At 42.7% G+C, this 24,252-nt stretch overlaps 1 protein-coding gene across 7 annotated transcripts in view; it reads right to left on the bottom strand.

Moving 5' to 3' along the window:
• Nucleotides 1–11,186, bottom strand: part of ARHGAP21 (Rho GTPase activating protein 21) — a 115,613-nt gene extending 104,427 nt beyond the window's left edge. For 4 of the 7 annotated variants that reach the window (XM_082287534.1, XM_082287540.1, XM_082287537.1 and 1 more), the window contains exons 1-2: nt 9,923–10,228; nt 9,510–9,830 (exon numbers count right to left, since the gene is read on the bottom strand). In XM_082287534.1, coding sequence (XP_082143660.1) covers nt 9,510–9,596 — 87 coding nt within the window. In that variant the 5' untranslated portion in view covers nt 9,597–9,830; nt 9,923–10,228. Of the gene's footprint in view, nt 1–9,509; nt 9,831–9,922; nt 10,229–11,069 lie in introns of those variants that run through there. The other 3 variants (XM_082287538.1, XM_082287539.1, XM_082287535.1) reach the window with 2 other exon arrangements.
• Nucleotides 11,187–24,252: the final 13,066 nt, after the last annotated feature.

Below are 24,252 nucleotides of genomic sequence, written 5' to 3'. Positions count from 1 at the left end.
AAACTGCTAAGTCCTAGCTTCCTTTTTTGGTTTTGATACACAAACAACTCCACATATTCAATTATCATAGCTAGCCTTTCACCCCAACTTTTCCAGCTGTACTACATTGTTTCTGAGATGGGGAAAAATGAAGGGAGATGGGACCTAGATACACAAGCTCCAAGTGCAATATAGATTTATATACTGAAACCTAACAGAGAACACTGTCTATGGATGATGATTTGCTCTTTTGACCAACACCAAGCATTAAGCTGCTCTTTAATCTGTGGAGTTACCTACCAGAACATTTAAGATTTCACCCATGAGCTCCTGTTTAATCATTACCTCTCAGCATTTTATATGTGACAATTCTTCGACATTTACACATATTTTATACCAACTAGTGCTGAAGAAGGTCCTTCAGCATTTCTGCACAGATAATTCATCTACACTAATCTGAATAACTATCAGCAAGCAAAAGTTCTCTACAAAGAAAAAAAAAAGCACTTTATCTCTCCATTGCCATTTAACTCATGAAAACAGCAGAAAGTTACCAGACCTATTTAGATACACAGCTGAATCGTAGCCTCAGTCAACAGTGCAAATGGAGAGAAAAATACTCAAAACCAGCTACAGTCCTGAACTCACAAAAAACACCTAAAGGGCATGGGCTATGAAATGCTACCTGTATTGGCCAGCAGCCATTATACAACATAATATTTTGTAACACTTTCATACAGAAAAAAACCTTTTGTTGCACAGACTCAGCTACGAGGACCATTTTGGTTCTGTACGCAGTATTTTTAAAAAGCAGGAATTTTACTCCTCATGTTTAAAAAAAATTAAAATGCTAACAAGAGACACAAGCATGATCACCTTGTAAGATCACCTCCATAACATCAGGATCAGAATACCAGCTTGCCAAACTACTTACTGCTAGTGAATTACCTCAGCATCTGATTCAGATGCACAGATTGTGACTAATACTGAAGGTTTTTCATGTTTGCTTGTTTCACTCTTCCAACTTTCATATTATTGCTAATTTGAAAAGATGAGAAACTTTAAAAACCCCAGAGCAGCACACAAGCCATTCATTCTTTTTTCCTTAAGAAAGATCATGTTTAAATCTCACCTCACAAGCAGCTCCAAAGCAACTTCTCCAACATATTTTTTTAAGAAAGTAACTTAAGCATACAGAAAATGTGAGACTGTATTTAGACAGACCCATATAAGTACAGAGAATGGAGCAGAAGGCCTGTAAAATTGCCATGAAAATTGATTACTCCGGGCAAAGTTTACTTACTCACCTTTTAGCATGGTGACTGAGGATAATAAAATTTTTAAATGCATGCAAGAAGGAACAAGTCAGATATTACAGCCATTGATGAATAAGGAATGTTTGTGGCTATACATGGGAATATTTTTCACTGGAGTCACAGGCTCCTTATTAAAGTTGCATCAAAATTAGAGAGAGAGCTGAGAAGAAAAGCACAGCAACAATAACAAAGCATGAAGTGCAATGGGACAGCCTGTTACACGAAAACTGCAGCATTTCGTTTGGAGATAACCCTAACCAGATCTTTATCTTACAAAAAAACAGGTCAGAACCCACAGGTAAGAAGAGTCACCTGCTTGAGGAGCACATACTAGACCTGTTGCTTCTTTTGCTAACCAAAAAGAACAACAAAAACAAAATGTTTCAGTTCTCAATTCTTGCATCAAAAGGAAATTCTGATAGCTTTGCATACTCCTGCAAGCACTGACTGACCTCTAGCTCTCTTAAACATTATGGAACTCAGGACATATACATTTAAACACGTGTAAACTACAACAGACTTTAATTAAAGAATTGTATTTAAATATCTGTCAAGTTTCCTAGGAAATTAACCACTTCCACATTCTCTTACATCAGGACAGACCTTGAACAAGTTATAATGTCGTGTTTTCCTCAAAAATAACTGGAATTGTATTATGGTTTTGAAGTCCACATGACTTTAGCACCACAAACCAGTTTTTGAACATCTCCACATATGCGGTTTTCCAATATAAAACCACAACTTAAGTTGTAGATTGAGCTCAGTTTTAGTTTTCAAAATTGAGAAGTTCACCTCAGTGCTGTGAAGGTATCACTGGACACATTGTATCTATCTGCCACAAGCCAAGTGATCTGTAAGGGATTCTTGAGAATTTAAAAGATTCTCTTTTTGCTCATCCCATGGACAGAACAAGTTGTATCCAAGACACCTATTCACCTCCAAGTTTTAAATCACATCAGCATTTGAATTTTAGTCTTTTCTGCCCGCACGCTTAGACTAAGAAGTACAGAGATATATTCAACACTAATATTTAAGACAATTTAAGAAGCCTTGATTTTTTTAAAACTTTTTTTTAGTACAGGATTGTTCACTCTCTTATGTCACAAACTTTAATACAAAAAGACCCAAGTATTTAGATGAAAAACTAAACTAGGAGAGAACAAAATACAGTCTTTCAAAGGGTGAGTGGTTTGCAATAAAGTTTCAATAAGAAATAGTACTCCGTCAAGCGTACAAAGAGATCTGCATACATATACCAACAGGAGGGCACACTGCTATTTCTGTTAGGCAAAAAAAAAAAACAACCAATCCCCACCCCCCCACCCCCCCAAAAAAAAAGCCCTAGCAAACAAAAACCCACAACAAACAAACACCAAAATCCCCACACAAATCCAGGTTTCTCTTTTCAACCTATTTGTACCAATTGCAGCTGTGGTCTTCTTTTTAATTTCTTGTCCCCGGCCCCTCAAACAGACAAATATAAACCTCAAAATTTAAAATACAAAGATTACATTATCCAGCCAACTCAGTGATGCCAGTGCAAGATTACTCCCTACAGCATATTTGCTAGTGCTTAATGCAGTCCATACTGTGTGTCCTAACACATTATGCAAATGACACACACATAAAAGAAAATGTCTATCTCAGAGTGCCCCCCTCCACCAACAGACAATCTGTAATTAGCCATGTCCTCTAAGGAGGCACCTCATTCACTCTCACCAAAGCAGCAGCTGCTGGCAAATGGAAATAAAGAAATTTAGAACAAAAATAAGCCTACTACCTATACTCCCAAAGGTGTATACTCATGGTTGCAAGCCAGAGTCAAAATCTAAACAGCTGTTTGTATTTTTCCAGAATGCCCACACAGAACCTCTCATGCCCAGTGCCAAATATTTATTAACATGATTTGTATCAGGCTCTCTCAAGCACACTGTACAGAGAGCTGCAGCAACAGATCCCAAGGCTTCACTGAAACACTTCTGATCTACAAGCTCCCAAGGCAAAAATCTAGAACAGAAAATATAAAGCGGCAACGCTTTCTGCTGAACACAATTCAGAAAAATGCAGTAGTTCTAGTCCCCCAGCACAGAGGTGCAGAGAACAAAGCATACAGTTGTGCCTAATCTTTACCATCCTACTACAAAGTGATCCAGTTGCTAAACTCTAATATCACCTCCCCAGAAGAGTTCTCTTCAAATCCAACAGCAGTCACCAAACAGTAAATTCTGAAAATTGTTCCCTGTAAACAACAATTCAAGGAGTAGCCAGAATTCCCATCTATCTAGAGTAAATGAAAAATGCATTTCACCATGGTTAAATAAATAAATAAATAAATAAAAAGGAAAAACACACCACAGAAGAAGCCTTCCCATTAAATAACCTTTATGTACTCAAGAACTGTATACATAAAACAACTTAATCCCACCTTCCAACTCTAAGATTATGCACTTTCAGGTTTACAAGATGTGTCAGGCCTCTGATATGAACAAAATCAAAGCCTGTTTGATGTCACTGCTCCCACCCATTATACTTCTACTGTGTGTGCCTACTACTGGATGATGGGCAAAAAATACCATGGAAGTGTCTTTGCAAAAATAATAAAAATTACAAGACATAAGAAGGATTTGGACAGCAGAAATCCACAGCATTTATAATAATCTGCATTTCGTATTATAAACAGGCAAAGTGTTACAAGATTCCTGTAAAAATACATCAATCTGATCAGACAACATAACTCACATCCAATGTCTGTGTGCTATGCTTAGCATAACATATTTTTAGTACATATCCATTACCTTTTGATAAGGCAGACAAACACCTCCTCTGTAGCAAGGCCCTAAATTCAAGGTTTTGACGAGATCGTAGGCTCTGACAGCTTCCACAATCATGAAATCTAACAGCCCACCAAACTGACTTCTGGAGCACTGTCAATTCAGACTGTTTCAATGCATTTTAGAAGCCTCAACATTTATACCAGGGCTAACCCATGTTTTTTTTTTTTTTTCCAACAGTGACTCCTGTTAACCACAAGAAATCAATCTTGTTTTCATTTAACATCATTTTGTAATTTTTTCCTATTCTACGCAATTTAACACACAGACAACTGCCAGGAAGAATAGCACACAACCTCTGAATGCTAGAAAACCTCAATTTTTTCTTCCAGTTGTTATCAGAGAAAAAAACCAAAACATCAGCTTCAGAGGACCAGTATATACTCCTAACAGCTTAGCCTAACAGTGCCACTTAGACTTCCTTAGAAAGGTAGTATTTTTTTTTTAGTAAGGCTCACAGGTTGCACATGTTTGTATTACAGTCATCATCTACACAGCCACATATGTATGTAGTCAGGGAATTAAAGAAAAAAAATACCATCTTTTACTCTTTTCAGAGCCCATACTGTTCAGCTATGATTTCATTTTCCACCTACAGTAAGATGTTTTCAAAGGTACAAGAGGGACAAGATCACAAATGCATACAGCAAGATAAAAAAACCTCCACTTCCCTAACTCCATTGTTCTCTCAATTGTTTTTGCATGTTAAGTAAACACAAATGACGTGAAATAATATGTCTGAAGTAGCAGACGTTATTTTTGCATCTTAATGATAAAAATTATTAAAAATAGCTTTTAGAGAGAAAAAACTCAACTTAGTGCTTTGATGTTTGTCAAACCTGCTAAAGCAAAAGGTTCAGCTGTATAATGCATACACAGCATGCAATAAATGCAATTATTTCATACACAGTTCAAGATACTCTGAGGCCACTGCATTTCTCTTGCAAAAGGTTTTTTTTTTTCCAGACAATTATACCAAAGTGGTACAATCAACAAACTCGTACCACTGGGAAGCAAGAAGTCACTTTAGAAAAACACATCAAATGCAGTTACACTGGAATGCAAAGGAAGATATTTTCCTTTCCTTGAAGGAACGACTTCCTGCTTCATATTGTCACTTATCAAATACATAACATTTCCTCATGGAAGAGGTCCATGTTTTGTCAAATTACCCTAGGCTTACGCTGACATAAATCAGAGCAGAAGTCAGCGTTACGCTTGCATGATTAAACAGGATTTGACTCAAGCTTTTTAAACAGCTTCAACCAAAACTCCTGGTAAGGCTGGTATTTATACTGATTTTATTTAACAGAAGCTTTGGGCAGAATTCTCTATCACCTAAGTAATGTACGCTTCTAACAACCAGTATTGTGTACTATTTGACATATAAAATCTTACAAATGGATTTCTCTAATTCTGATCTTTAACATTACAATTAAACCTTCCAGTGTCTGAGTATCAGGCATAGAAAAATCACCAGTACCCAAAAGCAGAGAGTTCCAGAACAGTTCACATGTTTACAGGCATAACTACAGAAAGACTGACATTCTGCTCGGATAGTAGAGAGATGTAACACCTGGGAGTCACCACTTGAAGTTTACCAATGTAATCCCAACCAGGCTGTTAAAACAGTAAACAATCTATTCATTATTGTTAGCAAGAAGGCAAATGATTTTCTATTTTTAGTGCCACCATTGCCCTTCCCTGGTTCCTGACCCAGCACATGCTTCTCCTCAGTTTACGCAGTTGTGCTCTCTCTGATAAGGTGTAGGAGTGAGAATATTGTGGGGTTTTCTTCTGCTCTGAAATTGAACAGTTGTGATTACAAAGCAAGTACTGATAAACCTCTTTTAATTTTACAGAAGTCTTTGGAAAGGTATTCCTAACTTTTGACAAACACAGAAGCTCTGGGGAATCACTAAAGACTGTTCACTATTCCTAACAACTCACCTGTTAAGCAAAACAAAAACATGTCACAAAACCAAAAGAAAAACACCAGTCTTAATAAAATTATTTGATAAAGTATTTTTAGTATTCATAAACTGAGGAAATAGCATTGTTAAGAATAAAACTTGGCTTTTAAGGCCACAAACACTGTTGCTTATATTTTCTTCAACCTGCATTTAATGTTCTGGATGTAATTTTAATACAGATTAACAGTAAACTATACCACAAAGAGACACAGCAATTCTTTAAATGCAAAACAGTAGGAATAGAAAAGCAAAAAAAACCCCCAAAAAATAAAAGCACTTTTTGTTGTGCTTTTACAGGCAAAAGGACGGAAAATTAAATTTACACTAATGAAGACACCAGTTCCAGCCTCAGACCTGGACAGGCCTGTGGGATGTTGTGACTGAAGCAGTACTGGCTGTATCTCAGCAGGGCTTAAACTCTCCAGCAAAACACCACTACAACCTGACAGAACAGAGATAGCCAACGCTTATTAATCTAAAAGCCAGAAAGAACACGCTCTCACTTATCTGTCCTTATGAACATAAGCCCAGCAGTTCTTCCATTTGTAAACGTGTGTCAGATTTCAAACAGAATGGCAAACAGCCCTGAGAGTCCCTGGCCCTCTCTGCCAGCTCCCCCAGGAGCGCAGAATACGTGACCTGTCCCTTTGAGCAGGCGCTCCATGCTCAGACAGAGCCTGCAAGCCTGAACGTGCAATCTTTGTTCACAACAATCGTTTCAGTGAAGGGGCTCTGAAGGGAGAAAGACCACTAGGTATGGTGTCAAAGGGAAAACCAAAAAAAAAGGAAGTGAAAATAAAAACAGAAAACATGGCAAGGCACGACCAAACAGAACTTAGTATCAGAGCAGGCAGGCGTCCAAAACAAAACACAACAAAACACAATTATTGACCAACATACGCAGTATCCGACAACTCAAATCGCATGTCCTCTATTCTCCTACCTGTGTACACAAAGATTCACAGAAGCACCACTTCTCAGTCAGACATTCCCTTTCTTAGTCTGACCACTGATCTTGAAGCTAGAGGACAAGTTTTTCAGTTCTTGCTCAAACCTTGATGATTACAGTTGTGCATTTCCAAAACCTTAAACTGATCGAAAAATCCTAATTTCTGTTGCAACTCCCTTGACTGTAGTGAACAACAGCTATGCTTGGAGTCTTCCTCATGACAAGCTGCTGTCTGTACAGGTCTACACCTAAACATTCAATGTGGATCACCTAATTACTGCATTATAATGCAAACACCATATGGGATCCAGTATCCCAAAACCATTAATCATTTCCCAAAATTGCTAATACCTTGCAGATCAGTGCTAGAACACTACAAACCCCTGCAACTGCAGCAATTTTTTTGAAAACCAGAAGTCCCTTTTTAATAGTAATTGTCTTTCCTTAAAGGTGTTTTCTCATTTTTTAAACAGAAAAGCCATTCTTACTGTTCAATACCAGCAAGAGAGACTTCAATTAAAAGGATTTGTTCACATATAGCACAAGAAGCACTGTACACAGGAACTACTCCATCAACTGAACTGAGAGAGCAGATGCCAAGCCACAAATCCTCACTCTCTTGGCATTTTACACAAATCTAGGAAAATGAAGTTGTAAGAAAATAAACTGAACTTTAAGACATGCAGCAATATTACACGAAGGCAACGGAGAACGCATAGCAACCTTGATCATACATTCACCAGGGCCGTCTAAGTTCAAGCAAAGATTACATCAGGCCTGCTCTGATCGAGGCAGTCACCCGTCTGAGGGCATTTTCTACCAGTTACATTTTAACTCTAACATGTAAGTGCCTGGCAAAAGAACAGGCAGAGCAGTCCATTTTGCAATTCCACACCTATTAGTAGTCCCCAATTAGACAGCTTTAACATGATGAGCTCCGAAAGTGCCACAGACCTTGTTAGGGCTTACCACGATAGGGAGAGGTAGATTATGACAAGAGCCAGTGCCAAAGCCCGGAAGTTTCAATATGACAGAATTAAAAAGCAGATACTCATTTTTACCCTTAGACATGTGGTCTTCTCCTTCTTCCCACACTATCTGAACTATTGAAGAACAGGTTCTCCAAACATGCAACTGTTTTTCAGCTGTATTTTATCACAGAGCCTTTACATCTTCTCTGCTCTTACTTAAGACTCCAATTTCATCCTCACCCAACCCACCTGACTTTGAGAGACTGTGTGAATCTCTTAATTGAGGTGATAGCAGAAAAGAAAACCCTACAATACCATATGTAACACTTTCAGACGAAGGCAAAAGGGTGAATTCAAGATAGCAGTAAACCAAAACCCAGTGTCATAAGGAAAAAAAAAAAAAAAACCAAAAAAACACAAAACCACAAAAACCACACAACAAAAAACCACAACCAATCCAAAAATCACCCGGACTTTTAAATTAAAGTTCTGTATGTTTAAAAATCAGTCAATTGTATTTCAACTTCAGGAAACAAAAGGGGGAATACCTACATAAAGGGCATATATCTCATAGCCTTACGCAGATTTAAATCAGCTTTTTCTTCAGCACAACATACATACTCTAACTTTGAGAAATACAGAATCAAGTTTATCTTTGTAAATAAAGTTTAAGACAAATCTTAAAACAAGTCTACTGAAACTGTTATATGTATTTTGTTGAATCTGAAGTTCATGGTTTTTTCAGAGACATTTATTACTGCTAATAGGGAGTACAGAAGGATCAGACACGGTTCTGTGTTAAAAACTTTGTCTTACAAGTCAAAACATGCAATGGTGCCACCATAGGGCATGCTATTAAGTTTCTGAACTAAACACACAGAGGATCGTTCCAGCAACAACTGCTATGGACACAAATATCCTTAATATAAGCTGTTGCGGATAGACAGGAGAATGGCAAGCACAGGGTACAAGCAGACAGAGGCCAGACCCTGATTTCTACTAAAAATCATCACGGTAGAAATGTGACAGGAACGCAGCCGTACCCCTGAGCGCCCAGCGAAGCGCTCCTCCAGGACGGGCAGGTTGGGCGTGGGAGCGACACGCCAGGCTCTGCCCGCGGGGCCGGAAGGGGGGCGAGGGGCCCAGGGGGCGGCCCCGGGGAAACCTCCGTCCCGAGGGCCAGGGCGGCGGCGGCTCCGCAGGGCGGGAAGCGGAGCCGCCGCCCGGCCCGGGAGCGGTGCCCCGAGTGCGCGGCGAGCGCTCGGCCGGGCGGCTGCCTCCCCTCCGCTGCTGGGGAGCCGCACCACTCCCAGCGTCCAACTCCCAGCAACTCCGGGGCGGGCAGGCAGGAAGAGTGGGAGGGAGGGAGAGCTGGAGGGAGGGAGAGCGGGAGGGAGCGGCCATTAAGCCCGCTCCAGCCAAGCCGTTCCCCGCGGCGGGAGGCGGCCGCCCGGCACGGCCCGCGCCCCGCCCGCCTCCGCCGCTCCTACCTGGCCGCCGGCGCCGCTGCCGCCGCCCGGAGGGGGCTCGTTGTCTCCATCTCCGCCGGGTAGCCCCGCTGCCCACCGGGTCGCCATTATTTCATTCCCGGTTACAAAGGAGGCACAAATCCTCTGGAGCCCACATCGGGGAAGGGAAGGGACGAGAGGCGGGAGCCAACGCCAGAGCCACTCGCGCACACCAGGCGAGGCTCGGCCAGCCCAGCCCCGCCGCCGGGGGACGGGGGTCTGCCCCTTCACGCGGTTGCCATAGGGAAGAGCACCCGAACGACCCTGGGCTTCAGCTACGCTCCCCGGCTTCTGCCTTCATGGCTGGAGGAGAAGAGAGAGCAGATGTGTCAGTCCTCGGCGCGGGGCCGCCACCGCCTCCGCCGCCCGTCCCTTGTTAGGCTAATTGCACCCACTCGTCATCTTCCTCTTCCTCCGGCTCCTCCTATCCAGAGCTCCAGCCGCGGGGAGGAGAGGGCAAGCGGGGAGAGGCGGGAGGCGTCCCCTCCCTCCTACTTCGCTACACGCCGCCGGAGGGAGCGAGGACGGAGGGAGCAGCGCTGTTTAGGCAGCCCCGGCCGGCGGGGCGGTAGGGCCGCTCCCAGCCCAGCCGAACTTTGATCAACTGGTAGAGGAGGAGGACGGGACCGGGGGCCGAGGGGCCGCTCGCTCTCCAGGCCGGGCGGAAGCCGCCGCCTGCTCACGATTCCCGCCCCGACTGCATCCAGCGGCGTGCCGGGGCGGACGGCGGCAGCAGAAAGCGCACAAGCCCTGATGAAGAAGTGGCAACAAAAGACCCCTCCGGCAGCACCGAGGCCGTGCCGAGCTTTTGTCTCTTACGCGGGTCTGCCCCGCTCGCAGGCGGCTCCCTCCCCCCGACTACGTAGCCGGAGCCGTTCGCGATCAGACCACCGCGCCCCACGCCCCGCCCGCGCCCCTCCCTTGGGCCTCCCCCCGCACAGACGTTGCTTCGCTTCGACAGCGGCAGCCGGCGGCCGCTGCGGCCCCGCCGGCGGCAATTAGGGCGTCTCGGCACTGGGGCCATCGCGCCGCGCCGGTTACGCCCCCCTGGGCTCCTCCCAGGGCTCCCCCGGCTACCTGGGCACCGGCCCGGGCTCGGCGGGGCACTCCAGCAAGCGCCTACCCGAAGGCGGAGGGCTGTGCGCGGCTCTGCCGCCTCCCCCGTCTCCCCCGTGCCGCTCACTGCGATCGCTTCCCCGGGCCCTAGCACGGCGCCCCTTCTGCCCCGTGCCGTTACAACCCATCGCCGGGCAGGCCCCGGGTCCGTCCCAGCGCCGCAGGCCGCCCGCGCCCTGACAAGAACAGGGGTGACCACCGCCCCAGCCCGCCGGGCCGGCAGCGCGACTCCGCGAAGGGCGGCGGCGCCGCCCCTCGGCCCCTCCAGCCGGCCCCTCTTACTCGGCGGCCCGCGGGGCTCCTGCCCCTTCCCCCGCCGCGGCGTTCCCGGCGCTGGCGGCTCCCGCTGCCTCTGCCGGTGGGGAGCATGTCCCCTTCCCCTGCCTCCCGGCTGGCGCTTTCTCTTCCCTCCAAAAATCCACCCACCTTCTCAGACGACACCGCGAGGGCAGGAACTGGCTCCCGGCTGCCGTCCAGGGCACCCGCCCTGCGGCCGGGGAGCGCACAGCCCCGCCGGCCCCCGCCCGCCAGCACGGCCTGGGGCGGCGGCGTTTGCTGCTGCTTCCCTGGGCGTTTTCGGGGGTGTTCACACAGCACCGATCTCAGACTTTCCGCCCTAATGCAGGATTTGGTGCTTCTGCCGCCAGCTCCACCTGCACCTGGCTTCGGGAGGACCGAGACCGCGACCGCCTCTCGGCTGGCTTTGGACGGTCCCGGCCGAAGTCTTGGGCCGCCCCTGGGCGAGTGGCGGGAGGACCTTGGTTTTGTTGTAGCCGCGAAGGCGGTAAATGTAAACATTTTCTATACTTTATCATCATCGGAGTGTGTGATTTTAAATTTCTTTTCGGTGTTTAGAATGGTGTTTTCTAGCGTAGAGGCTGGACAAATAAGGTTTCTGTGAAAGGGAACAAAGAAAAACAGCATTTGCAAGAATTGGTAAAGAACTGAGTGACATGAAAGGTGGTGTCTAGTTTGTGTTCTGAAAACAATAGTAATGTTTTGGGTTGTGGTTTTTTTTTACTGTGCTACCCTTGACCATGAGATTGTAATCTCTGAAAAGAGGTGACTGCCCTGGTTATCCATCAGCAACTTGCATCATCAGCAGGGATGAATACTGGTATCCAGAGAATTGGAGAACGAGCTTACTTCCAGTAGCTGGAGGAAAAGTCTCAAAGCCCATATGCTAATTATTGTCAACCAAGGTCACGTCTGGTAAGTTTAAAAGGGTGTTACAACTCACAGCCTGTCACACTGATTCAGGTGCTTGCCTACAATACTGTGTGTTGCTGTGGATTTCATTAGGCATATAGATAGTTAAAAATGTGTGGTAGTTTCTGAATTTGAGTTCCTCATAAATTTCTGGTGTTAAAGACTACTTTGTGCCTGAACCTGATCTGGCCCAGAGATTACATACGGATGTTTTGAATAAGCATACTGCAGTCCAGCTGGCAATCTACAGGAGGGTTCTGCCCAGCTCCCTAATAATTTCACACTGTCCTACAACATTGAAAGATTTGTTTGCTATCCAGACCCAGAAAAAAACTGTTATAATATAGTTTGCACAATGGTTGTGAAGAAGTTGAAAAGACCAGAATTAAGATCACTTGACATTTTTGAAGGGTGGAGAAGGGGAACAGTTGAGGCACTTCTGTTGAGATTCTGTTATCAAACAGAACCAAGAAGTGTAGCTGTGTGCTCAGCTGCCTACTGTTCTTTGCATAGGAGTCATCATGCCAATCTGCAGAACACCATTAAGAATCCATGATGTATACAAAATCAGTTCCTGTATTCATAATAGTATTTTTTTCTATGGTAGCCACAGTACTGACTCCAAATCTAAATTAGCATCATAACTAATACCCGTATAGAATGTTGTCAGATTTACAAAATGCCTTGGAGAGATTGAACTACAAGTGGACTCTGACTATAGTATCTAACAAGTCTCTATATCAACATAGCTACATCAATACAGAGGCAAATCTTCCAGTTTCACTTTTTTTACATTGCCAATCAATTTCTCTAGCTTTAGTTTTCAAACTTTAACAGGGAGATGAAAATATCCCAGAGGAAAATTTGATCCTAGAATCACACATTACTTCATTGCTGGATTGAGGGATTAGATCTCATTATTGACTCTGAGACATTTATATTTGTGTAATTATCAAAAGAAAATTCAGGCTACTCAAACCTTTGTTAAACTGTGTACTTAATTTTCTTCCTCATATTACAGTGTTCTGTTTTTTCAGTCGCAGAAGTTTTTGTTCAAGACACTGGGGTGTTTTTAGGACTTTTCCTGTATAAGACTATCTTGCTGTAATTTTTCATTGTAAATATGGTGTCATAGTTACAATAAAAGCTTAAGGAAGGACACAAACTTTCAGAAATGTGCTCCGTATCTTGGGTTCATAACACATAAGCAAAACCTTTGAGTTCCTTAATCATCCTTGAAGGTAATTTAATGAAAGAGGTTGCAAAATCAGAAAGGGTAACTGAAAGCTATAATTTCACTTTCTCACCTTCCAGTCTGAAGGTGTTGACACATACTCGCTTAGCAGGCAGCTGCAGCAGCTTAAAGTGTTAACACCATCCTACTGTTTATTATCACTCCTTGCTAAAGAGTATCATCCCCACAGGAGAGCTGCTGCAGACATCTTTGAGTGCATCTCAGCCACTTCAGTGCAAAGTCTAGCAGCTAATTTAAATTGCCATGGTAGGCAGACGTCAGCCTGTCCTGCAGTCTGGGGGCTAAGGTGTGCTCAGTCTTTCTGTTCTGCCAATTCTGCTGGGTCAGTGGTGGCACAATTATTGGGCTCTATCTTCTTAAACTATCACCTGCTGAATGAATGTGTTGATGTGTTGAGAATATAGATATTCTAGAGGCTAATTTGTGGACATCAAAATTCAGTGGGCCAGGTAGACTGGAGGACTGAATTTCATTATACTAAATATGTTTTAGGTACCTGCCTCCTTTCCAGATGGTGCATAGCACCTTCCTCTGGCAGGGCACAGGGGCATGCTTTTCTCTCACATGCACAAGTGTATAGACCTGTAACCTGCACCCAGGTGAAGCAATTCATTTGCCAAGCAGTTCTGTTGTCCTTGCCATCTTGAGGGCTCTCTCATTTTTCACCACCTGCAGCACACCATGATATGTCAGACCTGAGGTGCCACAGGCACTGAGGAGGCTCAGCCATAGCCAGTCCCAAATGCCCAACCTTTGGGTTAGACAACAACAGGAGTAGAGAGAAAAGGAACTTAAAGTGAGAACAGGTTTTTTACAGGACTCTTTAGATTAGATTAGATTAGTGTGGAATACCTGAGTAAAATAGATTAGATAGGCAGCAGTGGGAGATAGCAGTAAATCTTGAGTATTTTGTGCTGGGATAAGGACTTCTCTCCTAAGGAGAAGTCTGAAAAGTTAAGTAGGAAAAGGTCCAAGTTTAACAGGGCCTGAGTTTAGGGATGAAAGGAAGAGTGAGTGGGTGAAGATGCGCCTCAGGCAAGTAGATGTTTGTACTGAATTTTGCCCTCAGAAACTGTCACTTGTAGGAGCTGCTGAGGTAATGATCGTTCTGATAAGAGTTTCTGCTACAGTCACTAGTGGCTTTAATCTCACAATCAAGGCCTGCTTTGAGATGTTCAGGCTAAACCTGAACACCTCTGCTATGTTCTTTGTTTTGAACATAAGAAATATAACTGCTTCCCAGGAAGTGTTTGCAAGCACATGTAGTGTGCCTGACTACAGACTTTTCACCACTGGCATCAGCCTAACAACATCCCCACTCCCTGAGGATGCAGACAGGTGCCCGAGAATGATTCAACAGATTCTCCCCAGCATGAGAGTTTGAGGAGTGGATTACACATATATTTTTCATTCATTGGTATTTCCAAGATACTGCAGATAGTAGTCAGACCCTCCTAGACGTGTAAAAGCCATTAAATCATTACTATAGCTCCACAGTAACATGACCATTGTCTGCAACTGCATTAGCTTTACAGATTCCTGCATTGAAATTCCTATGATTTAGACATGATACAGGCATCTGTTTCTTGTCCAGCACTAGTACAGTATTCATCCTAGACATCAGTAGTGATGGCTGTTTTTGTGGTAACCATACCACAATATTCCCCTTTCACTTCATGGATGTTCCTATCAACCAACACTCAGGAAACAGAAATAAATGTCATTGCTGCCATGCCTACATCTTGCCTCCCCTTTTACAGCAAACCCTTATAAATGTGTCTCCTTTCTTTTATTTAAATCTTCTCTTCACAGGAGATCACACCTATCTCACTTGGCCCCAGACCCTGATGCTTTTAAAGTGCTCCAGAACACTGCCAAAGAGAATTGCAGCAAGGCCTATCACTGGGTCTATAGTAAGAGAGGATTTTGACATCCTGAAGCTTCAGTCAGCCGTCTCAATCAGTCACAGGGTGTTAGGCAATACCTCCTAGAAGTAACACCATTTTAAGCACATACAGTATTCTGCAAGAGTATTCTCAGGAAAATCACTGCCTGGGAGTGCCAACAGAGAGTAACATTGCAGCTTGGGTGGAAGTCTGGGCATCTAGTTCTTATCCTGCTGCACTGTAGGGAGAAAGAAGCCATTTGGCTTCTGGCAGTGGGAACCAGCTACCTATGTTGTGAAAACCTATGTTGTGTCTCAGATGATGTGTCTTATACTCCTCAGTGTAGTCTTCTCAGATAACAAAGCTGAGGTGTTAAGGGAGATCTATGTCTGTCAGGATGCTGCTCCTGATGTGGACAGGATAGCAATGTCCGAAGCACAAAGAGAAGCCAGAAGTGGACAGCAAGATGATTGTTTCTCCTGGCCAGCATCCCTGATCCATCGCCAGTCTTCCTGAGCTGGACCCAGAAGTGTTTGTGTGAGGCTACCAATGTGCACCAAGACAGGCTGGCACAGCTTTTACAGCAGTAAGCCTCAGCTGTTCAACACTAATCATCCCTGCTGTTCTGACTGGAGTTGGATACATTTTGGTGGGTTTGCAGCATTAGTATTTCAGCTCAGACCACAAATTTGGTACTCTGTAAAGAAATACAAAGTTGTTCAAGCCTGCAAGTACTTACTAGCATCCAGCCAGGGACAAAAGTCATTTCAAGTATAATTCAGTGAGCCCAGGAGAATGGGTTGCAGTATAAAATTTGAGCAAGCAAGGTTATGGTTAGGAGGAGCCCAGCAGAAGTCACTTAATACTTTTAACTTGGGATCCTAGCAATGAAAATCTACTGACACACTCTGAAACCATGAGCAAAGCAAAACTTGTTTTTCATGCTTTGCTGTTGGAAACTGTCACTGTGGAATAACAACAGTGACAATGTTTCTGAAGATGCTGTGCCTGTTTACAGAGGATTTCCTAATTTTTTAAAGGTCGAGGGAAATAAAATCACTGCACTATTTTCTGCATTCACTTAAACTATCTACATTCTTTCATTTGTTTCAAATTAGAGGAGCCAGAGTCTAACAGATAAAGTCATCGGCCTCAGTTCTGCTGAGGGTTTATTCACTTTAGGTCAAACAATGTTAACTTGTTTTAGAAAGCCATCAGGGACTATTACACGTGCAGCATTTTCCCTCAGAAACCCTCCCCTCCCACACATGCAGTTTAAAAGAGTTCAACACAATAAATATCCAACCTATTTAAAACTGGCCATAATAGGAGAGGTTTAAGTGCTCGAATGGCAGAGAAAAGTGGAATGACAATTTGAGTTACCTTAGCTCCTTTACTGAAGTAACACCTCTGTGTTTGGTTCTGTGCTTCTGACTGGAAGGTGATAAATCAGCCCTATTTTGTAAAATGTTTAGTTTAACTACTGAACTGACAATTTAGATGGAAGTAGCTGGTGATGAATTGACAACAGTGTTATCGCTCTCTCCTTGCTTGATCACATAATCAGCAGCTTGATCCGCTGATTAGCGAAGCCTTGTTTTAGTAGCACAGAGGTGCTAACAGCCATCTCCAAAATTCAGGCTACCTATCTTGTATTTTTTCTGACTATCTACAGCTTCCCTCTAGATGGACAAAGTGTGGCAGCTTTCTTCTGAGCTCTGCCATGTAACAGATCTTCCTCTAGAGCTGAGCTGGATCAAGACAGCTTTCAGGCATTGAGGAAAAGCTCAGGAGTAAAAATCAGACATATCACATGAATATGTTGATTTCATTCAAACCCTCCCTCCTTCCAAAAATGACGTGCCCCACCCAAAGGCAATGTGTCAGTTGCTGCTCCCACATTTTACCTACTCTGTCCAAAGAGCTCTTACTTCACTTTGAGCTCATCAGAACCTCACTGCCAGATACCCTGTAGAAACCACGTACTTGGCTTTTACTGGCTTCTAAACCTGATTTCATGTGCTTCTACTTATGCCAACTGACCGCTGCTCAGCTCTCTTTTCACTGAAGAGACACAAGAGATGTTCTCTAGGACAGCAGGAGTCATCCAAAGGTCAGAAGGTGTCTGAACCTGTAAGCTGATTACTATTTATGGAGACTAGGCTCTGAAAGTGATATTACACTGGGGTGGGGTTTTTTTTGGTTGACTGGTTGGTTGGGGGTTTGTTGTTTGGTTTGTTTCCTCACTGCTTTCCCACCACCCATCTTTCTGCTGAAGCTTTTAAAAAGTGAGATGGAAAATAGGGAGACAGCATCCAGGGAAGCATGATCCCACAAAAAAAGAAAAACAAAAAACAAACAAACCAAAACCCAAACCAAAAACCAAACATGCGAGGCAAGCTGGATTGTATTTATGTCTGTATGGTATAAATTTTCCAGAAGAGACTGGATTTGGAATATCTTTGGTATTTTAACAGAACTAAACTTTTACTATAGCTTCCTGAAAGAAGTATTATAAATCCCCCAGCAAGCTACATCCTGCTTCCAGAGAAAGGATTGTATATGAATGCTGCTTTCAAGAAGAAGAAAATACAGGATTAATTTTCTTTCAGTGTTTTACAAACCCTTTGAAGAAATGGTGCAGAAGATGCTGGCTGCTTGGAGTTAGAGATACTATCTAATGACTGATTCTGCTCTAGCTTTGGGGACTAACACAGACAACTGTGGGAATTAGGGACACTCAGGATTGGGTTCAGGTTCCAAGAGGCTCATCTGCCTTTACAGAAAAAAAACAACATAGGAATCCAGCAATGTAAATTATTGCAACTAATGAACAGAAATGCTCATTAATTTTCTGTAAACAGGCTGTGTTGATTGCCTATGCAAACTGTAGTATGGAAAGAAGAAACATGCTTTTGAACTGACTGAAGAAAGCATTAAACATAGCATGTTTCTAGTGTGATTAAATTAATCATCTGCACCCTCCACCAGTTTGTCCCTGTTTGGCAATGGACTTAGAGCTTCAAATCTAGTCAAAAATCAATCCAGTAATCTGATCAGCAATAACATAATGGTGGGAGAAGTCAAAATTAAAGTAATGAGCTAAGGAACAAAGCCGTGTTTACAGAATATTTTCAGCCCAGTCTTCTGCTGAGGCACCCTCAGATATTCATTTCAGAACTGCTTTCCCAGAAAAAAGCAGCAGCCAAATATTTTAACTCATTAGATATACTTGAACTTTTCGCTGCAGTATTGTGCTGTTCACATGTGCCAGACTCCAAATGGCTCCATGTGGATGCAAAGTATGTCCACACAAAGGTCGTTTGCAGGATTAGACCAAAGAGTTGCATGGGAGGCAAGGGAAAGCAGTCCAAGTTAATTTAATTCTCAAGGCGGTCCTTCGGGCCTAAGCAAAATACAAAACAAACTGAGCACAGTAATGCAAAGCATTTTTCCCTGATGTCTAGGGTCAGGGATTAATATTTTTGATATATTAAGAGTGGTCTTTCCTTTTGATCAGGTAAAGATGGACTATTAGCTTTCAGGACTAAATGACTACCTGAGGTGAGGGCCACAAGTATTTTACAACTTTTATAAAGGTAATTAGCCTGAGTAACTGGATCTGATTAATATAAAAAAGACATCCAAAGGGAAAAACCTCCTCCTTGATATGACATATACCTGTTTACTCTTCTCATCCCCTGTGGGACCAGCTGCATGAGCAACAGGTTCTATTCCATTTGCAATGTGTCAGTCTGCTCTTCTGGAGACATCCTCTAAGTTTTAGAGAAATCTTGATGAAAGCCAGAGAAGAAGCAAAGATTTGCAGCAGTCGTCACTTGTCAAACTTCTGTATTCACTAAAACTCTTTTGTGCTGCTCTTTGCTTCTATGTTTATTTAATCTGATTTTCCTTATTTTTTGCTTTCTTTTGTAAAACAACAGTTGTTAAAACACTGGCAGCTCAATCATTTTCTTGAAAACTGGTTATATTGCCTTTTGAACTGTGTGATACTTCCAAAGCACAAAAGAGTTAAAGAAAAATAAACAGATTACTGCAACTTTCTGAATTTCAAAATAGAGGTAAATAACATCTGTGCAGTGCTCAAGTCCCTTCAATAGTTAGCTGCTTTAGCGAAGGGGTGAACCATGTGGAAACACTGCAGCAGTAATCTTCTGTCTTTTCCTCCTGCACGATGTGTTTTCTGACTCCAGCTCAGAGGATTATGCTTTTCCTGCTCATGACAATACTGTTCTTAGAAGAACAAAGATGAGAGCAGAGAGTGAGGCACATTGCTTGGATCACTGCGGAGGATGGTCCATGTTAGTGCCGCCTGAAGACAGCTACCTCAAACAGCTCCCTGATTTAGCTGCATCTGAAGCTAAATGGTAATTTCACAGACTGCTGGACTAAGGAAATAGTGCCCCCACCCCGCTCCTTTCCATGCTGCTCTGCGTTGAGAGAGGGTACAGAAACTGACGCAGCGGGAGAGGATGGCAGCTATAGGGAGACTGGTCCTTCTGAGTGATGGGATTGTGCTGGTCAGTGATCCTGCTCCTTGCAGCATCCTCTGCAGAAGCATTGCTGGAGCACCTTATTCCTGTCAAATGTGTCACTCGGTGCAGAGCAGACTGGCAGGGTGCTCTAAACCATGTCAGGGCTCACCTGCCACTCTTCGACAGATGCGGTCCCCTTAATAGTCAAGTATTTTGGTTCTTCTCTGATAAATGCCAAAGCCTTGTAATCTGGGGTCTAGTTTGTTGTAGTCTTTGCTCATTTTACATTGGCTTCCTGCAAGCTTTTCGAGTTTCTGCTCATGCACTTTCCATTGATTATACGTAAGATGCCTGCCGAATCTAAATGGTCCTTAGCGTTTTGGCTGGAAAAGCTTTAATTAAATGGATCTCATACTCTCTTCTTCTTTTTAATGAAATGACTTCTTTTGGTTCCAATTCAGAGCAGGAGCACTGCTGAAATATTGAAAACATGAATGGATTATCAAAGCATATGCTGGGTACTCTCCTTCAAAAATATGAATGTCTTACTCACCTTCAGTTTAGCTCAACGTGAAGACAAGAATGAGGGGCTCTTGTTACAAATACAGGTGTTCCTGCACAGCCGCTACTGTTTATTCCAGGAGCAAGCAAATCCTTACAAATCTGGCTGCAATAGGACTCCCTTGCTGGGCAAACAGGGAGCTTAATAACACAACCCCTTAATATCCTGAGACAAGGGAAATTTTCTGCTTGCCTTGTGCTCTCCAAATGCACTAGACACTGAGGATAGTATTCATGACACCTGATTTTTTTACCCATCTATAAATTATTCATTTAATCTGAGATAATCAGCTATGCTCCCTCAATAGTCAATTAAGAGACAAAGAAGCTGGCCAGACATGTTCATACCACACATAAGATGGCTTGCATCAACCTCTCAGGGCTCTTATTTCTCTCCAGTGACTTCTGGGAAAACCCAGACTACTGCAACTGCGATGACATATTAGCCCACTTTCTTTTTGTCCACCCTCATATTGAGAGAATTTCAGAAAAAGTAACAATTTATTCTTGTGTATAAAACACATCCCTTTGATGGCTAGCCAGGGACAGCTGTGCAATTCTGCTCTGTGTAACTATACATATAGAAGTATTAATTATTTCTATATTTAGAAATAAATATGACATGAGGTAACAGCAAGGCTTTCATCCAAGTGTGTAAGGAGAATTTTCTCTTGGTAACATGGGTGTTAACCAAGTATATTAACTGAGACATTTCAATTATGTTAATTAGTTATTTTCTAATTCTTTAGCTTTATAAATTGTCGTGCCATTTTGTGGGGTGAGAGCAACAATGTGACTATGCTGCAGGATCTGTATTACTAGAGGTTTGTCTTTAGTAAGGAAGAATTTTTTACTCTGAGCAAGGTACCAGGCCTTGTATTTTGAAAGCTTCTGTAAAAGAAAATATTTATTTTCAGTTTCGTTTCATTCATCATGTTAAAAAATTTAGCAGTCTGGCTGTCACAAACTATACCAAGAATATTTGTGACCCTGGAAACAATATACCTAGTACATGCACTTTTTTTTTACATAGAAATTGGATCCATTTAATAGTAATAAAGAATTGAGCAGTGTGTTCCCTACCACAGGAAATTATTAGAAGATCTGTTTCACAACTGATTTGTGTGTAAGTCCAGAGAAAAATAAAATATCGAAACATGATGTAATTGACCTCTCTTGAGGTGAAGAAACATCATAAACCATGTGCCAAATGCATTAAAACTAAATTCAAATCTTCTCAAAGTACACACTCATGAGGGCTGGGGTGTTTTTATTCATTGTAAATCTGTATGTCAGCATCATAGAAAGACTTTCTGGACAGATATTCTTTAAACTACTCCACAGCAAGGAGTGATTAAATCCTTATCTTGTTCACCTGGACAAGACAGTGATTGGAAATGTGTTCTTTTCATGGAACTGGGATTGAGAACGAAGGCCACCCTACAGCAGGATGCTTTTCAGTCATGTGTGACTTGAACTGAGACCGCTGTGGTTATTCTTCTGATGCTGCCAGCAAACGGCATGAAACAATAACTTTGTTATCCAAGCATTGCCACATTTATCACAGCCTCGATGTTAATTTAGAAAGCAAATACAACTCAGGGCTTTAACTGTATGTCTGTCTTAAGGCATAAGTATATGGGAAGGCATGTCAGAGGTCAAAGGTGCTGTTAACTACAGTTATAAAATAGAAAAGAAGTTTTGGGAAGGAGATCAAAAATAAACTTGTGAGTGTTAGCACTGTAGAATCTGTGACTCAGGCATCCATTGAACACATGCAAAAAGCATTTGGCAGCAGGATGGTCCTTCAGGAGAAACCATAGTATTTCTAAAGGTGCCAGAACACATAAGTAGCTGGGTATGGCCCCCGTGGATTGCCTGGTAGCAGCTCCTGCAAAGTGCTTGGAAGCCTGTGCATCTCTCACTGTATATTCTCATTTATCTACTTGCCTTTGGAGTCAAGAGACAGCCTCCCACGAGTTCCTGAGTGCCAAATTACAGTTACCCACTCTCTTGTTATAAAAGCCTCTCGTTCTCCTGTGACAGCTGTTGGAGCGGAGCAGTGCCGGGGGCGGGTCCTGCAGCCCACCAGCTCCTGGCAAGTATAGGAAGGCAGCATCACAGTGGAAGAAGATCTGCACAGGATATTGACCATTATTTCAACACAAACATATTTGAAATAATGAATATACTATAGAATATACTATGTTTTCCTTCTTTGTTGTAAGAAACCCTTTTTTCATCTCCCTATGAGGCTGATATCAAAATGTGCCTCTGTCACAGGACTTGCAAACCCCACTTTTTTTTTCTTTTAAAGACCATTCATCTTGATTAGCAGGATTTCCAGTACTATAACTATGTCAAGAAAGTCAAACTAACTTAGGAGCCGTCTCACACACTACTGTGTTACCCAGGGGCAGATCAGGCCTCATTACTCCTTTCATGAAGCTAGAGTGTTATGATCACTATTATAAAGACCTGAGGGCCTTTGGGATATTAGTCACATGTTAGATCTCCTCCCTTAAGTTCCTTGTGAATTTCAGGGTTTTTAAATCATTTTCCTTTTATGTGGAGAAATCCCTACCAATGTAGGAGCCAATTTCTAGTCACCTAAATGGTCATGTACACAACCCGTAATTGCAGGATTTGTATTCAATGAGCTACGCTCACAATGTTTATTTTACCTGCTTCATGACTGGATGGAACTACACAGCTCCATACTTATTTCAGGCTAAAAGCATGCAAGTGTTCAGCACTGAACCAGAAGAATATCTTTTCCTGGTTTACCTCCAAAGTAGTTCTGTTATGAAGATCTATTCCTAAACTAGCACATAGATGTCACTTAGAGACAGGTTGTAATGGGAAACATTGTCTTTTTGGCTAGATTAGTGCATTTAAATGGATCAATGATGCGATGCAGCTGTAGGGTGGAGGCTCTTTAAAAGCTGCACTTCTCAGTGCCAAATATAATGAAATACGGATGACTTCCAGCTAACTTATTGTTGATCTTTATACAAGGGGAAATTCTGCCGCATGAGTATTTGATACTGTGAAGCTGCGCTGTGGAAAATCAAAAAAGATACACAGAGATTATAAAGATAAGACAGATACAGGGAGGAAGCAAAAATTGACAAAGTTGGTAAAATAAATGTGAAATGAGCTGTAGATAATCAAAGATGAGTAAAATAAAAATTATAAAACTCAATAAAAAAGAGATTAAAATAATGAAAATATAACATAGAGTAACATGAAAATGATCAATAAAAGGCTGGATGCAAACAGAATAATTATTGTATGAGAAATAAATTCTTCTGGAACAAACTGTAAAGCTGTAAAAATTCAGAGCTAAGAAGGTTAGCCTGATTCTGAACTGATCACTTGTCAACACAGATAATTTTTTTTTTCCGCTGTGTTGTACTCACAGCTCTTGATTTGGATTGTGTCTTATTACCTAAACTTACAATCTCAGATAGATAACAAAAGGGAGACCCATGAAATAGTTCAGATCAATGTTCTTGTTCACAAGTAATTCCCTTTTCCCCGCTATAGATCTACCACAGCCATTGTCAGTATATTTTTCTTGTTTCTGGCTGTAAGATGGGAAACTCTCAGGCATTTTGTGCTAATCCAACAATAGTTAAAAAAAAAAAAAGTCTTGCCAACTGAGAAATGCAGCAGCCCATGTGAAGATGCTCAGCTGAAAAAGAAATAACACAGACAAAAAGACCCTGACCTAACGTCCTCTTCAGCAAACCATAGAAAATGAAGACAGCTCTGGAGATAACAGTACTCAAGTACTTTTTTTATCAGACCCTTAAACTTGAAGTTACGGATTTAATTTCAAAAGAAATCATCAAAATGTGACCCAGTTTGTGCTCAGGTTTCCTCAGCACTTCAACCCAAAAAAATGCATTAAAGGAGAGTTCAGTGAGTTTGAAGAACAGCTGTGTGTGGGGTGAGAGCAGAGCTGTGTGTGGAGAGCAGTGCTGTGTGTGGAGAGCAGAGCTGTGTGTGGAGTGAGGGCAGTGCTGTGTGTGGGGTGAGAGCAGTGCTGTGTGTGCAGTGAGAGCAGTGCTGTGTGTGCAGTGAGAGCAGTGCTGTGTGTGGGGTGAGAGCAGTGCTGTGTGTGCAGTGAGAGCAGTGCTGTGTGTGGGGTGAGAGCAGTGCTGTGTGTGGGGTGAGAGCAGTGCTGTGTGCAGTGA

Source organism: Coloeus monedula, assembly GCF_965178545.1.
Source record: "Coloeus monedula genome assembly, chromosome: 1".
Lineage (NCBI taxonomy): Eukaryota > Metazoa > Chordata > Aves > Passeriformes > Corvidae > Coloeus > Coloeus monedula.
The sequence above is the reverse complement of the archived record's forward strand: the minus strand, read 5'-3'. Positions and strand labels throughout refer to the sequence as shown.